This window comes from Xenopus tropicalis, chromosome 8 (assembly GCF_000004195.4).
Source record: "Xenopus tropicalis strain Nigerian chromosome 8, UCB_Xtro_10.0, whole genome shotgun sequence".
In the NCBI taxonomy this organism is placed as follows: domain Eukaryota; kingdom Metazoa; phylum Chordata; class Amphibia; order Anura; family Pipidae; genus Xenopus; species Xenopus tropicalis.
In genome coordinates this window covers 68,880,867-68,896,462 of record NC_030684.2, presented here as the reverse complement: position 1 = coordinate 68,896,462, position 15,596 = coordinate 68,880,867, and the positions used below count along the sequence as shown (strand labels likewise).

Here is a 15,596-nt window from a genome sequence, read left to right as displayed (position 1 = left end):
CGCCGCGTATTTCCGCTAGGTCTGGCAGCTGCCTTTGCGTATCCATAGGAATAGCTTGCTTTGCAAGTACTGGCGTATTTCAGCCAACGCTTGAAAAATCCGTGCTTAGGCGTTTTCTAGCGTATTTCTGCTTTGTGTGGTTTGCTGCGCGTCTTTTCAAGCTATTTCTATGGATGATGATATCAGGCGTTTTTCAGCCGCCGAGAGAATTAGAAAATACGCAGCGTAAAAACGCCACGTGTGGCATCAGCCTAAATTGGACACAGGTGAGCATTTGGGAATCCAACATGCTCTTATGGTCCCTTGGGGCTTGTCAATCAGGGCTTACAAGGTGGAACCTAAAAGCTTGACTGACAAGAAGAATCTAGCAGCACTATTGTCAGCACATACAAGATGGCCAATCAGGGCCAGAGTTAACAGCTTGCTTATCACAGTTCTGCCACTTCCTTTCATGTTCAGGTATGTGACTATACAATAAGGATTCTCCACTGCACTATAAAACTGCTCTCCTACACTGCTCTGTGCTGCTTTTTTTTAGTGCTTTCAGCTTATTCCCCCTTACTTAAATATTTATGTATGGCCCTTTTCTCCCTACCTGTTTACATTCCCTGCACCCTGCACGAGCCTAACAATCTGTACTAGAACTGCATGATTAACCTTTTAAACCCCAGAGCTAGACTAGATCATTTGTGCACAAAAGGCTAGTAGGTCAGTAGGCATTCAATGGAAACACATACAGTAAATAAGAAAGTAAGGGGGAATGAGTTAAAAGCATCATTAAAAAAAAAGAGCAAAACAGAGCAGTGCAGGATAGGAGTTTTACAGAGGTGATTGAAAGTGTAAGTTAAAAGAAGCTGAAAGGAAAAATATCAGTAAGAATAAAACAGTAGTACTCGCCTAGAGGAAGTAGTATCCTTCTCCAAATGAAGAAGTGGAGTTTTTTTTTACAGCAGTAAATTTTACTAAACTGTTGGGTTTATGTTTTGTGATTAATAGTTATTATTACTATCAATCTAAATATCTAACCACAAAACCAAAGGTGTAATTTTCACTTTAAGCCTTTTCTTGCACTTCTGCATAGTTCAACTAGGTGCCACTGTTTCAGTCTCACCATCTCATGTGAACCATGCACAGTGCGCCTATTGATGCAGGGGAACCCTGGAGTTGCTACAGCTCTCCATAGTGATGGTAGCTCCAGGGTCTCCACAGTAGCCTGCACAAATGCCATTTTGGTAGTAGAAATGACGTTATCCAAGCACTGAAGACTTTTAGCACAATTTGTATCAAAGTGCATGCACAACTGTAGTATTTTAATGTATCTGCCACTATTGCTTCTCAAAGTTAGCAATGGCACTGGAATCATGGGGAAACACTTTATTGTGGGTAAAGTACATGGTGACTTGCACTTGAAATTGAATTGTACTGGAAACCCACTAAGAAATAAAAGCAGCAGTGACTGTGGGGCAGGAAGAAAACTAAATTTAGTAAGAAGTTATGGCAGTTTCTTAGTGTTTTACATACGTAACTGGAGTTGGGTATCAGCCAACTAAATAGAGCACACAGTGAGAGACCCTAGGGGGCACATTTACTAATCCACGAACGTCCGAAAAGCGTCCGAATGCGTTTTTTTCGTAATGATCGTTACTTTGTGACTTTTTCGCGAATTGTCGCGACTTTTTCGAGCTCTCAATACGAAAGTTGCGATAATTCGCGAAAGTCGTAATGGCTATGAAAAAGTCGCGACAATTCACGAAAGTTATAATGGCAATGAAAAAGTCGCGACAATTCTGCAAAGGCATAATGGCAATGAAAAAGTCGCGACAATTCTCCAAAGGCATAATGGCAATGAAAAAGTTGCGACAATTCATAAAATTTGTTATGGCTATGAAAAAGTCGCGACAATTCGTGCAAGTCGTACCGGTTATGAAAAAGTCGCGATAATTTACGGGAAAGTCGTAACGGCGACGAAAAAAATCGCAAAAAATACGAAAAAGTCGAAAAATGTTCGTTTTCCAATCCGAATTTTTCTCATTCGGATTCGGATTCGTGGATTAGTAAATCAGCCCCTAAGTGTGATGGGGTGTATAACAAGACAGTGCTGTGTAGGAACAGATATAAAAAAGTTTGGTGTTTGGGCAGAAATATTAGTGCGATCACCACCTGCACTGGTTATCACATAATAAAGGCCCACCTGCACTGCATCCCTAAACCCCCAGTACTGTTCAAAGTATTTCTCTCACCAATGACACACCACATCCAATCTGCTCTTTATCGAGCAGTAGCAGGACTTGAAAGTGTCAACTGTTATTTTTTGCTCCTGTTACGCACCTCTTCCACCATGTGAAGGACTCAGCAGGTGCCAACAGAACTAGCCGCTATATGCTGCTGCCTGCGGTATGCTCGCTGTGACAGCTGTGCACAATTCTAATTCATTTTGTGTTCAGAGGCACTAGTGCTGCATTAGCTCATAAGAAGCATATGAAAAAGAGGAATGTCTCCTGCATACTAAATTGTATAATTGTTCTTTAGCTTTATTCTTACAAAATCCAAATCACATATGATCACTTTTTACCAGACTTGTGTATTTATGATATATTTCACATAATGGATAGCACTATATAAAGACAAAGAATAAGGCAGAGGTAAGTTAAGAAACAATATCACTGGGTTCAAACTTTCAGCCCAAGCAAACTAAATATTAAAATGAAGAAATCCATAAGTATAGCCAGAAAGGGGAAATTATAAACAGAAAGCTAAAGGCATAATGCATGCCAAAGTTGGTAGCAGTAGCCATTTTCTTGTAGGTACAAATGAGCAGCATTCTGATGCTTCAGTGCATCTTGCACTACTGTGCTGATTGGCACAGTGCTATAGGCACAGCATGTTGCCTTATATAACTGGCCTGTACTATATTCTCTCAGGTAGTAAAATCCGTAACCAGAAAAATAGACCACTTACCACATCGCAGTGTATCATTCTTAATGGGGGAGGTGTCTGAAAAGGTCCAAAACTTATGGGTCCAACTAACTACATTTCCTTCAGTGCAGGTACCCATGATATCAGTGGAGAGTATAGATTTCCACATCTGAAAGTTGTACAGGCTTCCCATAAGAATAAAATTATCTGCAGATTCCACATTTCCCCCATGGATTAAATGGTTAATACCTAACACCAGTGTTCCATTGGGCTTCACTTTTCGAGCACTTGGAAGTTTTTTGTTAAATATGCACTTTCCGTTCACAAAGACCTCCAGCTGCTTTGTGATACTGTCCCAAGTTGAGCATACAATGTGCCAATCTGGTAAGCGCAATTGAAAGTCAATGTCATACCTATTTTCCAAATGAAATAGCACAAGCTTGTTATAAGAACCACCAAATCCAAGCTCAGGGCAATTTTCATCATCTTCATTTGCAACTACATATGTAAATGCTGTCCAAGTGCTGGTATTAACTGCACGTGATAAGTCCAAGCACCATGTGTAGCTTTCTAATGCGGGGATAATTGTGTTGGTCATTTGTACAAAGGAACCCAATTTGGTAATCTCCGCCTTGCATTGTGTGAGTTCTTTGCAGTCTGAATCTGCAGAAAGAAGAAATTTTGAGTAAATTTTAATGAAAGAGAAAGACATAACTAGAATAAAAACCATTGTTATTGGTATCTGTTTTCTCAATCAACAGACATTTCTGTAAAAGTTGTGGACACAACTGTTCCTGTTGTACAATTTTTTTTCTTTGTGTATTTCCTTCATCTAGGATTAATATTGGACCACACTATCTTACATTGTTTGCCTACCTTTTGCTGTTGACAGTCACAAATCCATTGGATTTACTATTGACTGTATTTGACGGATACCCTGAGACATTTACACAAAGCCGCAATTAGAAAGCTATTGTTTCTAGCACTTCTAGTATTCTACTGTTTCTCAGAGAGAGAACCACACCTAACATACACCTTACACCAAGGTACTGATGAAGAGAGAGTTACTTTAACTTAACTTTTAGTATAATGTGGTTAGTGATATTCTAAGACAATTAGCAGCTGGTCTTCATTTTTAATTTTTTGTGGCTTTTGAATTATTTAGCTTTTTGTTTAGGAACTCTCCAATTTGGAATTTCAGCAGCTATCTGGTTGCAAGGGTCAAATTTACCCCAGCAACCAGGAAGCAGGTTGAATAAGAGACTGGAATATAAACACCAGGGGCCTAAATACTGTAGAAAGATAGGTAATAAACAGTAGCAAAATGATGTATGAAAATGAAATTATATTTTGGCTGTTGCGGCCAAGGACTCCATTTGAGAGCTGGAAAGAGACAGAAGGGAAAGGCAAATAAATCACAAATTAGAAAAAAAAAGGTGCTAAGAATAGTCCCTTCTGTAACATACTAAAGGTGAACCAGCTCTTTATAGGGGTCATAATTATAAATAAATAAATATAGCATCTTACAAATTTGCAAAGGCAAATTTGTAACTTTCAGTATAAATTTATTAAAATGTTCAAACACACAATATGACAGAATTCAGCTCTCCTCTAGCCAAGTCAGATGAGTACAAGTATTAGCAAAGCACGGACAGCTACTACTTTAATCAGAATTACATTGCCAGATATCTTTATATTGATTGTAAATTTTGAATAAATGAATTGAACATTTGCTTAGAACTATATTTTCTTTCATTAGGTAACATTTTGGAGAGCATGTATATCCTTTCTAAAGAAATAAAAATCAACTGAACAAATAGGGAACCCATACAATGACTGACATAAACAAACCCCAAAAACTGAATAATGAGCCCATGATTCCTGAATTAAAAGACTAATCTAAGGATCTGTTGTTTACTTTCATGACTTAATATACGGAAGGTTATAAAGTCTCTCAACTAAGCTGAGCTTTAGCAAGGTATAATGGTACAGTAGGGGCCGATTCACTAGGTAGTTAACACTTAACGCATAGTTTTATGCGTTAAAAATTGTTCGTTAATTAAGTACCTATTTATCAAAGTAATTTCACATGCGCAAAAATCTCAATTATCGCAAAGCGTTATTTCCATCGCATTGCAGTAATTATCTAATACATATTTTAAGCGTTAAAAGCATAAAATGTGGCGATAAGTAATGTGAAACTTAACGCCTCCCAGGCTTAGGCGTTACTAAACAAAATTGCAACTGGTGATTGTCTGTGGTGACAAGATGGAGTTTGCAGTCGGATTTTTTCTTGAGTCTGAAGAAGAGAATCAAGTACTGTAGGTGTTGGCCCTAGAGTGATCCTCCAATTTTCAGGGAAATGGTAATTTTCAGAATGGTAGTTTTTTAGAAAGTAATGGTTACGTGCGTAATAGTGTGCACTAATATCGCATGCTACGAAATAACGCATAAATATATTGCATGGTTTAAAATATTGCTTAAAAATATATCATCTCAACATAAATAACGACAATAAAATCGCTTCTTAATTCAGAAAAGTGTCTTTTTTGTGAATCGATCGTTAATTCTCCAAATATAAGTGATAATATTTTTAACGCATTCTAAAAATAGTTTTTTCTGCCTTTAGTGAATCGGCCCCACAATATATTAAGTCATGGTATAATAAGAGTTGTGATTGGGACAGAGCTATCATTGTTTGTTCCAAATTTAGTAAAGACAAAGTAGTATATATGGGAGATGGACTTGTTAATTAAAAGAAGAATAAGATGTAACCCCACCAGGTCAAAGCAAATTATGATACTATATATTAGCAGAGCAAATTACTACAAAGATATTTTAGATGGAGAATGCATTGTGATTTATTCCTCATTAACATGTCATGCCATAAATTATTAATATGGAAATCTATCCAAATAGAAATAATAATGAAAAGAGATTTATTACTGACTAGACATATAGTATGAGATATATTTAAAAGGGATAGCTTAGGAAAGTGTGTAGCAACTAAATGTTGGTGTAATGATTATATGAGTTTATGAGAAGTCTAAATTCACTATATATTATTTTTTATTGGCATAGGTTTTCATGCATAGACAGGCTTATTTATGCCCCTGTTTCTGTATTTAACAAATGTCTGAGACCAGCCATTATTGCTCAGGTGCTTTTGCATCATCCAAAGATTCTCACGAAACAGTGACTTTGTGTAGCAAATGTTCATAGAAATAAGGAAAATGTTTCTGTGATTTACAAATTAAACCAAATCTACTTCAGACATGGAAGTACAACTGTTTTACAACTGTTTTTCACTTATTCACTGCAAAACATTTTTGGTTTCTTAAATACATAACTGGTCAGCATAATGCCCTTTTAAGTGATACTTCAGCAGGTTGCAGTTTGAAAGGTGATATAAGCCAATGAAAGCCACCATGATATTTGAATGATATGTTAAGACATTCTGCTTATGGGAGCAATATGCCGGTGGACATGAAAGAAATCCCCAAACCAACCTATATTCATAGTACAAAAGTATCTGTCAGGATCAGTAGGTCACTATACACACACCACAAATCATACAGAATGAGTCAGTGCATATATAACTAGCTTTATGGAGACTATAATAAATGTTCCCTCTCATCCTTTATATTGTTATAGGCCAATAAAAACTAACTTCTAAGTAGTTGTTGCATAAGGGCAAGATTTTGCAATGGTGTACGCCAGGGATCCCCAACCTTTCTTACTCATGAGCCACAGTCAAATGTAAAAAGACTTGGGGAGCAACACAAGCACCTTAAAAGTTCATGGAGGTGCCAAATAAGGGCTGTGATTGGCTATTAGGGGCCTCTATGCACCCTATCAGCTTACAGGGGGCTTTATTTGGTAGGAAATACTGTTTTTATTCAAGCAAAACTTCCCACCAAGTCAAGGAATTCAAAAATTACTCCTTGGTTTGGGGGCACTGAGAGCAACATCCAAGGGGTTGGGGAGCAACATGTTGCTCACGAGCCACTGGTTGGGGATCACTGGTGTACGCTATGGCCTAGCCACATGAGCTGTTTAAGCATATTGCATGGACCACTCACTATCGTAAAAACAAACCATGTATATAGATATATATTTTATATATATATATATATATATATATATATATATGACACTAACCATTATCACAGTGTATTCAGATGATAAATCATTAAGGATGATAAATTTCAAAAGAAGATTATTTTATAAACCTTTACTATGGTTTGGCTGGCTCTGATAAAGCACGAGATGCGTGTATCTGTATAATATTATATAACAATCCACATCATTCTGTCAACACTACTGTCTGTGTTGTCAGTCTGTGAGTGATTTACAGTTCAATATCATGTTTTGTAGCCTCACACGCCTCCTTTGCTCTTTAATGTTATGATGAACATGACACATTGTACATTGTAACGTGTGGAATATTTAGATTGTATTAGGATTTTGGACAAAGCTTAATTAGGAAATATACAGTATTTAAAGAGCAGACTTATCTAATGCTTTTTTTTAAACAGACAGTAAAGCTGTATAGAGTCCCTGGCATTTAGCCATTGGTAATGCTTTTGCTGTAAATTCTAAGTAGGATGTTGGCAACTTTAGTATTTATGATGCTCATTGGACTTTTAGCTTGTTAGTAAGCAGTACCTTCCTGTTCTTGGCACAGAAGCCACCGTGGGCATTTATAAAAACAATATAAATTCATGTGACTGAATCCCAGAGCATTATTGGATTTCTGAAACTATTTCCCAGTGTGCTATTACCTCATTACCACAAGAAGCTTATCTTAACACATATTAAATTTATACATAAGAGGATTAACAACGCTTGTTTAATAGGCTGCCAGGCTAACAGCTAATGAGTTTTTTATCAATTGCAATGCTCCTCATTGAAGCAGTAATCTTTATAACATACCCAATGCCATCCTAGCATTAAAGCAGTCAAGCTAGTGGTTTAGCAAATCCAAAACACAGAGACAACAGAGCACTCCATAACCAGAAGCAAGTAAATATATTTAATTTTGTCATGGGATTTCAGGAATTAAATGCAGTGCTTTTTTGTAGTCTATGAAGTTATATCGAAAAACTAAACTTCTGTCATTTTTTAATTATTCAAATAGGCTAAAATGACACTTGCACACAACAGAACATAGTTCTACAAAGAACATCATTCACGTCAGTCCCTGCCCCAGTGGAGATTAAGGGGCTGATTTACTAAGACACGATTTCGAATCCGAATTGGAAAAATTCCGATTGGAAACAAACATTTTGCGACTTTTTCGTATTTTTTGCGATTTTTTCGGCGTCTTTACGATTTTTGCGTAAAAACGCGAGTTTTTCGGCGTCTTTACGATTTTTGCGTAAAAACGCGAGTTTTTCGTAGCCATTACGAAAGTTGCGCAAAGTCGCGATTTTTTCGTAGCGTTAACACTTGCGCGCAAAGTTGCGCCTTTTTCATAGCGTTAAAACTTAAAAGGCGCAACGTTTCGCGCAAGTTTTAACGCTACGAAAAAATCGCGACTTTGCGCAACTTTCGTAATGGCTACAAAAAACTCGCGTTTTTACGCAAAAATCGTAAAGACGCCGAAAAAATCGCAGTTGATGCTGGAGTTTCCCCCATAGAAGTGGGGGGTATTTTATTGCCTGTGTGATAGATACATCACTCAATGACACCACATGCGCGAAATCACGCCGCCGCGTCTGCCATCCCACTGGCGACTTACATGTTCGCCGGTGGGATGGCAGGGGTAGGCAACTCGGGGAGATTAGTTGCCCGCGAACAGGGAGTTTTGCCGCGGGCGACTAATCTCCCCGTGTGCCAGAGCCCTAAGAGACAGTTATCAGTAAATGATCAGCATTGTCTATTTCTGTATGCCTGACAAGTAGCTGCTACTAGTAGCTCTGTGTGTCTTCACCCTATGGGCAAGTGGCACACGGGGAGATTAATCGCCTCAAGACAAATCTTCGTAACTGCGGGCGATTAATCTCCACGCAATGCTATCCCACTGGCAAGAATGTAAATTGGGTTGGCCGGTGGGATGGCATACACGTCGCTTCGTTTTCCCGAAGTTGCCCGAAGTTTCCCGTGTGCCACTGCCCTTAGAGTGAAACTTCTGAATGATTGCTATGGGTTATTAGACCTGAGCAAATTTGCACCTTTTATTACATTAAGTTGTTTGTGTGTTTTTATATAAATATTAACTGTGACAAAAAAAGCATATATGAGAAATATTTACTTTTCCTAGTAGAACATAGGTTACAAATTACAGGAACCTCAGAGAGGTGACAGACACACCTACATGCAACAACTCTTTTTTGCAGACTTGTCACCACTCCATGCCCTTGGTCCAGAATACTTTGCATTCAAAAATATTAAGACCTGTGACAAATGGACAGGGGAGGTTTGTCTGCCAAAAACTGCTGTACATTTTTAGACTAGATGACACCCCATTATCCTGAATGATCGGAGCTGTAGGAACTGTGGAGCAGTTAGTCACCCGCAACAGCAGAGATTTATCGTGGCCAACTAACATGCTCCATGGCACATCAGACTTAAGATGTAGATCACTGAGGTGAGAACAATGGAATACAAAAGCACTACTCATACCTTTAATGTTTTGACCTTAAACATAAATATTTAGAGTTCCAAAAAAGTCCAATCTGCCCTATAAATGTAATTTTTCTATCAATTTATTATATTTCCATTTCTAAATGATAATTTTCATGTGTAAATTTATGTGACAGATATTTCTTTTTCATTAAAAATAAAAACAGGTAAAAGGTTTAACAGATATTCTTGACCAAAGAGCTGAAACATCTACATTTGTTTTCCATATACTGAATGTTAGCTAATCAGCTAACTCCAATGAACATTGATATTACCTCTCAGGGCTTGAGTTCGGGAGAAATGTTGCCAGAAAGCACAAGTTTGCCTGGCAAACTCGCATTCTTTTTCTTGCATTTTTCTTCGCCTCCTAAAATATGGAAAGCTGCTTTTTGTTTTCTTTTTCTTTTTAAACATAATTGTCAGGAAAAAAACTGCACACAAATGAAAATAGTAATCAATGTCAGAAAACACAAGCGTGTTCAAGTTGTTTTTTGACATCATAGGGCATCAAGTACAGTAAACATCAGGGCTAGAACTAGGGGTAGGTAAAATTTGTGAATCTTTAAAAAGATTTGCGAAACTGCGAAAAAGTCATGCATCCAAAAAAATTGTTGCGCGCAGGAATTTTTTTTTGACATACAGCAATTTTTATGATCGTAACAATTCGCCACGAATCCATGCCTGCCAAAAAAATTTGCTCATAACTAGTCCTCAGCGAGTGGGGGGGCTTGGCCCAGCACTAGATAGCGTAGTGCAATTAAAAGCACAATTGTTTTGTGTTTTTTTTCCCACAATGCAGCATTATTTTCCCTAGAATTCTGACAATGTTCTTGATGCAGTAGTGCTGTGCCTACCTCAGTTGTGTCATTCTACAAAATTACTGCAATGGTGCACACATTTTTCACAAATTGGGCAATTGTGCAGAAGTCCACCTGACATCCTTTCCAGTGTTTGAGTTTCCATTTGAGTGATGTCTGCCCACGATCCTTTAGCCACAAGAGTCAGGGTTGGACTGGGGGGTGAAGGGCCCACTGGGGACCCTTGCCGCCTTCACACACACCCCCCCTCCTGCAAGGGCCCCCAACACCTGTCCGACCCCTCCCCCGAGTGCACCTGAATTAAACTTACCTGAAGTGCGTCAGGGGAGGGGGACCACCGGATCACTGGAGCGCCCTGCGGGGATCGCGCCTGGGCCACCAGGGCCCACCGGGTTTTTCCCTGGTGCCCCAACGCTGACAAGGGTGCTGCGCCTATTGAAGCAGGGCACAAAGGGAACCCTGGGGTTGCCACTTGGTCAGGAGGTGGCGGTAGCGCCAGGGTTTCCCTGCATCAATAGGTGCAGCAGTTTCAGTTTGATTCAGAACAAAAGGCAGGAATGACTGAGCAGCACAGAGTGCAACTATACTGAGGTGCAAGGAGCATATTTTGATGCAAGTGCCTTTAATGAAAGTGGTTTTACACACAACTGGAGGGAAACTGAAGGGACTGCAACTGTACGTGCAGACATATATGAGTCCTCAGATCTCCTGAACCTGAACCCAGACATTGAGTGGCAGTAAATAAGCCTCCAAGAGTTTACAATCTAATTCTGTTGCCCTTAGTGAATTAAACAAGATATATACATCAATCTCAGAGCTGTGTAGTTGTAATATTAATCAAGGCATCCTGAATATTACAGTAAAAATAAATTAAAAATATGTGTAGATGCAGTTTAATTTAAATTAAAATTGGAGGTATCTCTTCTTGCATGTATTGTTTTCCTTTACTGCCAGTTTGATATGATTATGTCAACATATTTAACTTTGAAATACAACATTTATGAGAACATATAAGCCTTGTAATAACCCCAGAACTGCCACATAGATGGCTGTAATACAGAATTATGCTTCACCACCAGCAACGCCATGTGTTTGAAAACAATTTTAATAACCTATGATTTTATTACTAAACTTAAAGTGTAACTTTACGTCACTGACCATATTGTACTAATTATAAATGAAAAGGTAAAAAGTTATAGTCATTGGAAAAAATAACTTCTTACCTGATAAAGCGTACAGCTCACGAGTTATAAGTAGAATGATGAAAACTTTTACAGGATATCGCCACGGAATGAGCTTCCACATTTTAATGACTTTTTCTTCTGAAATAGAAACATTCTGCTCAGGTTTATTGCATTTCATACTTCATTCAGCCTGTTGGTGCACTATCTTGTTTAACCTCCCTATCAATGCAGGATATTGAAAGAAAGAGGAGGCATGCAATGTACAATACAAACAGAGCAAACACTTAAATCCACCAAAGAAGCGTACTGATTTAAGGTTTATTCAATAGCCCCAACTGTATTCAAAGATCTTACATTCAGATATTATTGTTTTATTACAACTAAAATGTGTACCTGAGGGCTACCATAATGTCCACTGACTGCTTTATATCACCACCTGGTGGTCCACAAATAAGTTATTCACATAAACAGCGATCTGTACAGCATAGCTGATATGTGTACACACTAGTGCACTGAACAAGGTACTATGATATGCTGTACTACAAATCCAATTTCCCATACTACTCTTACACTATTAACTCAGATAACACTTACAGACTTTAGCAGACATATCCAACAGGCAATTTCCATATGTGTTTTTTGAGAAACAAATTAAAGTTACAAGATCCTTTAGTAAATATCATGACTTCTATTAGAATCCAACCAGCCTTGTCTTTCCCCAAAGCTATAGATCAGAGAAGGTTCTATCTGTCCCTGTCATTCTTTCCTGATATACAGCTTACTGTACGTCATCTTATGTCCACAATAGGTAAATGATGTGAGAACAAGTGCAACGCTCTTTTCTGTATGTCAACCATGTTCAGATTAGCTGATGGCTTTTTTCCTTTCCAGTATTTACAAATAGCAGATGTGCCATTGTGTATTCTCTGAGGAGATAAAACTTTTGTCTTGACATATGGTATTTGCTGATTAAATCATAATTTCTTCCTATGCCTTTTCCATGCACATCTTATAAATATAAATTAAAAAATCATAATGATGGCTATTTAATAGGCTCATTCCAGATATGAATAAAAAGTGATATTGGTCCCAAAACAAATCTAGTTGATGCTGGAGTTTCCCCCATAGAAGTGGGCGGTATCTTATTGCCTGTGTGATAGATACATCACTCAATGACACCACATGCGGCATTTCATAACTGCAGTGAACACATTATGCAATAGTTGTATAGGTAGCTACCAATCTCAAAGAGTTTATGGAGAGCTGGCGATTGGACAAAGAGGTTACCCTTGTGTAGTTTCTGAGAGCGTTTTTAAAATAAAAGACACCTGATTGCATACTAATTCACAATGGACAATTCAAAAGGACTAAGATAAACTAAAAACCCTAGGGGAATAGAGGAAACCCTATTCATGAAGTAAGAAACACTTATCCAGAATATAGACTGTAGTTCCAACTGAATGGTTACACACTCACAATCAGTCACCAACTGGTTGTCCAGTCTAGCCTGAAATAGATCAGGATTAGGAAAGCATTTTATAAATATCTTATTATGATTATGAGCTCCACTAGGACCAATAATATTGATGACCAGCATGTGTAAAGCTTTGTGGAACATGTAGGTGCTGCTGTATATAAATAATGGGTAGTAATGATACTAGGAACATTCTCCTTCATGTCTAATAGCTGTAAATGAGCATCATACCAGATATATACATATCATATCATCAAATCTTCAATTAAAAAATATTTATGCATATACATTATAATCTTCATATACTGTAAAAAGAAGGGGAAGAAAGCTATAAACTAAAAGGCTACAGGGAAAAAAACATTCAGGTGCCTTAAAATGTGGATGTATTTATTTTAGGTGCAATTTGCATTTTACAGCATGAATTCTTGTTATTTTTCTCATTCATATTCTCTTATGAACCTGTGTCCATTATGAGATGTAAGTCTGCCTACATATATATATATACATAGATAAACTGCAGGGTATAAGTGATCTATTTAGGCTGTACTATCAATCTGTACTGTACATCTAGAAGCTTGCAATTCTATAGAAAGTGGAGGGATTCCAGACAGTACATATTTGATTTACATATTATCCTTTATACATATTGCACATCAGATTGTTTATCATTTGCATCATGCTCTGCTCTAGTGGAGCTTACAATCTAAGGTTACTATCACATTTACACATTCTATGATCAGTTTTATCAGGAGTCATTTAACCTTACTGTAGGTAACATGAAAAGAATAATTTTCTTTTAACATTAACCATACCCCTAAACTTCTGTTGTTACACAGTGGTGCTACATATCACATGAAACAAATACTAATAAAACAACATAAGCATGCCTGACAGAAATAAACTATTTTGGGTTTTTTCATTTTATGAATGCAGCCATGTTCTGTTTTATAGCCCCTTCTGTAGCCATCCACACTGTGAAGGGTGGAAGAACTTTGGGCAAGGGAACACTTGTTGCCTTACAATACCTATATATAGTATGTCAGAAATCGGAAGCATATACACCATGGTCCTAAGGACTTAGTTTTAAACAGAATATATAGCAATTAACAAATTAAACATGATGTATATACTTACATTTTTCTTCACGGTATAAAGCCATGCTGACACGCTAGTGCCAAGCCCCAGCATAAAAAAGACTCCTGTGTATTGTATGTGTTTCCCAAGCCAGCTCTATTAGAATGCAGGAACTCGAATCAAATGACCTATGGTCTCTGCCACTCAAATCTGAGAAGTGCAGATTTATTGACTTTGCGTAACTAACTGTGCCATAAATTACGAGGCATGCTCAGTTCTGTGTTACATAAAATAAGTTGGAAAGAACATACCAGACAAGCAGCCTGAGAGGGACACCTTATATCAATACAGATGTCCTATGGGAATCAGAGCTGAAACAAAAGCAATGAAAAAATACTGTATATCATAGGATTACTGAGATGATTTTTCAAAAGAAATAAACTAGGCTACAGCAAAGCCCTGAAACTTTCCTTTTATTTCAGAACCATTTCAGTTAAAGGAACAGTAACACCAAAAAATGAAAGTGTATAAAAATAATTGATATATAATGTACTGTTGCCCTGCACTGGTAAAAGTTGTGTGTTTGCTTCAGAAAGACTACTGTAGTTAATAGAAATAGCGGTTGTGTAGCCATGGGGACAGCCATTTAAATTGAAAAAAGGAGAAAAGGCACAGGTTACATAAGAAGATAAGAGATAACTGTGTAGAATACAATGGGAATCTATGCTACTTATCTGTTATCTGCTTAGTAACCTGTGCCTTTTCTCCTTTTTTCAATTTAAATGGCTGCCCCCATGGCTACACAGCAGGGTATTTATATAAACTGTAGTAGTGTTTAAGAAGCAAACACACAACTTTCACCAGTGCAGGACAATAGTACATAATATATTAATTATTTTTATACACTTTCATTTTTTGGTGTTACTGTTCCTTTAAGAATTCTACTTAACTCCACTTTCAAGGAAACATTACATTTTATGTATTCTAAATAAGTTTACCTACCTTATCTCTCCCAGAGTGTTTCTTAATTCTTTCATAGGCATGTATCTTGCCTATGTATTTTCATTCACTCACTGACTCCTTCACTGCTCACCCAAACTACTCCCTGGCTGCTGCTGAGATTCAAAGAATTCTTCACCCCACATTTAGACACAAGATATGTCATTAATATTTAAACACAATGTTAACTTCATTTTACTTGAATTTGCCATGTTTTACCCCAGCTTCTGTTTTCTTTCCCTAAAATTCTAATTTAATATTTAGTTCTTAGCAGTATGCTCAGTTGTCATCTATCAAAGTGTCACTCATGTCACTATTATGTATCGCTGACACAGTAAAAAATGGTTGTGGACTGCTATATCATAAGACCTGTGGACAGTTTGGCAAAGCACATAAGGGGATAAATGGCCAAAAAGCACAACGCAGAAACATAATGCCACTGTATGGCACTAGCAGACTTAACTAATGTACAAGTACATTAGAGGGGATTATAGGCAGTTGGGG

At 37.5% G+C, this 15,596-nt stretch overlaps 1 protein-coding gene across 1 annotated transcript in view; it reads right to left on the bottom strand.

Moving 5' to 3' along the window:
- Positions 1 to 14,299, bottom strand: part of adgrg4 (adhesion G protein-coupled receptor G4) — a 50,223-nt gene extending 35,924 nt beyond the window's left edge. Inside the window, exons 1-3 of the mRNA XM_031892098.1 lie at positions 14,154 to 14,299; positions 11,585 to 11,683; positions 2,959 to 3,579 (exon numbers count right to left, since the gene is read on the bottom strand). Of these exons, the coding sequence (XP_031747958.1) occupies positions 2,959 to 3,579; positions 11,585 to 11,666 (703 nt within the window). The 5' untranslated portion in view covers positions 11,667 to 11,683; positions 14,154 to 14,299. The remainder of the gene's footprint in view (positions 1 to 2,958; positions 3,580 to 11,584; positions 11,684 to 14,153) is intronic.
- Between the last annotated feature and the right edge of the window lie 1,297 nt (positions 14,300 to 15,596).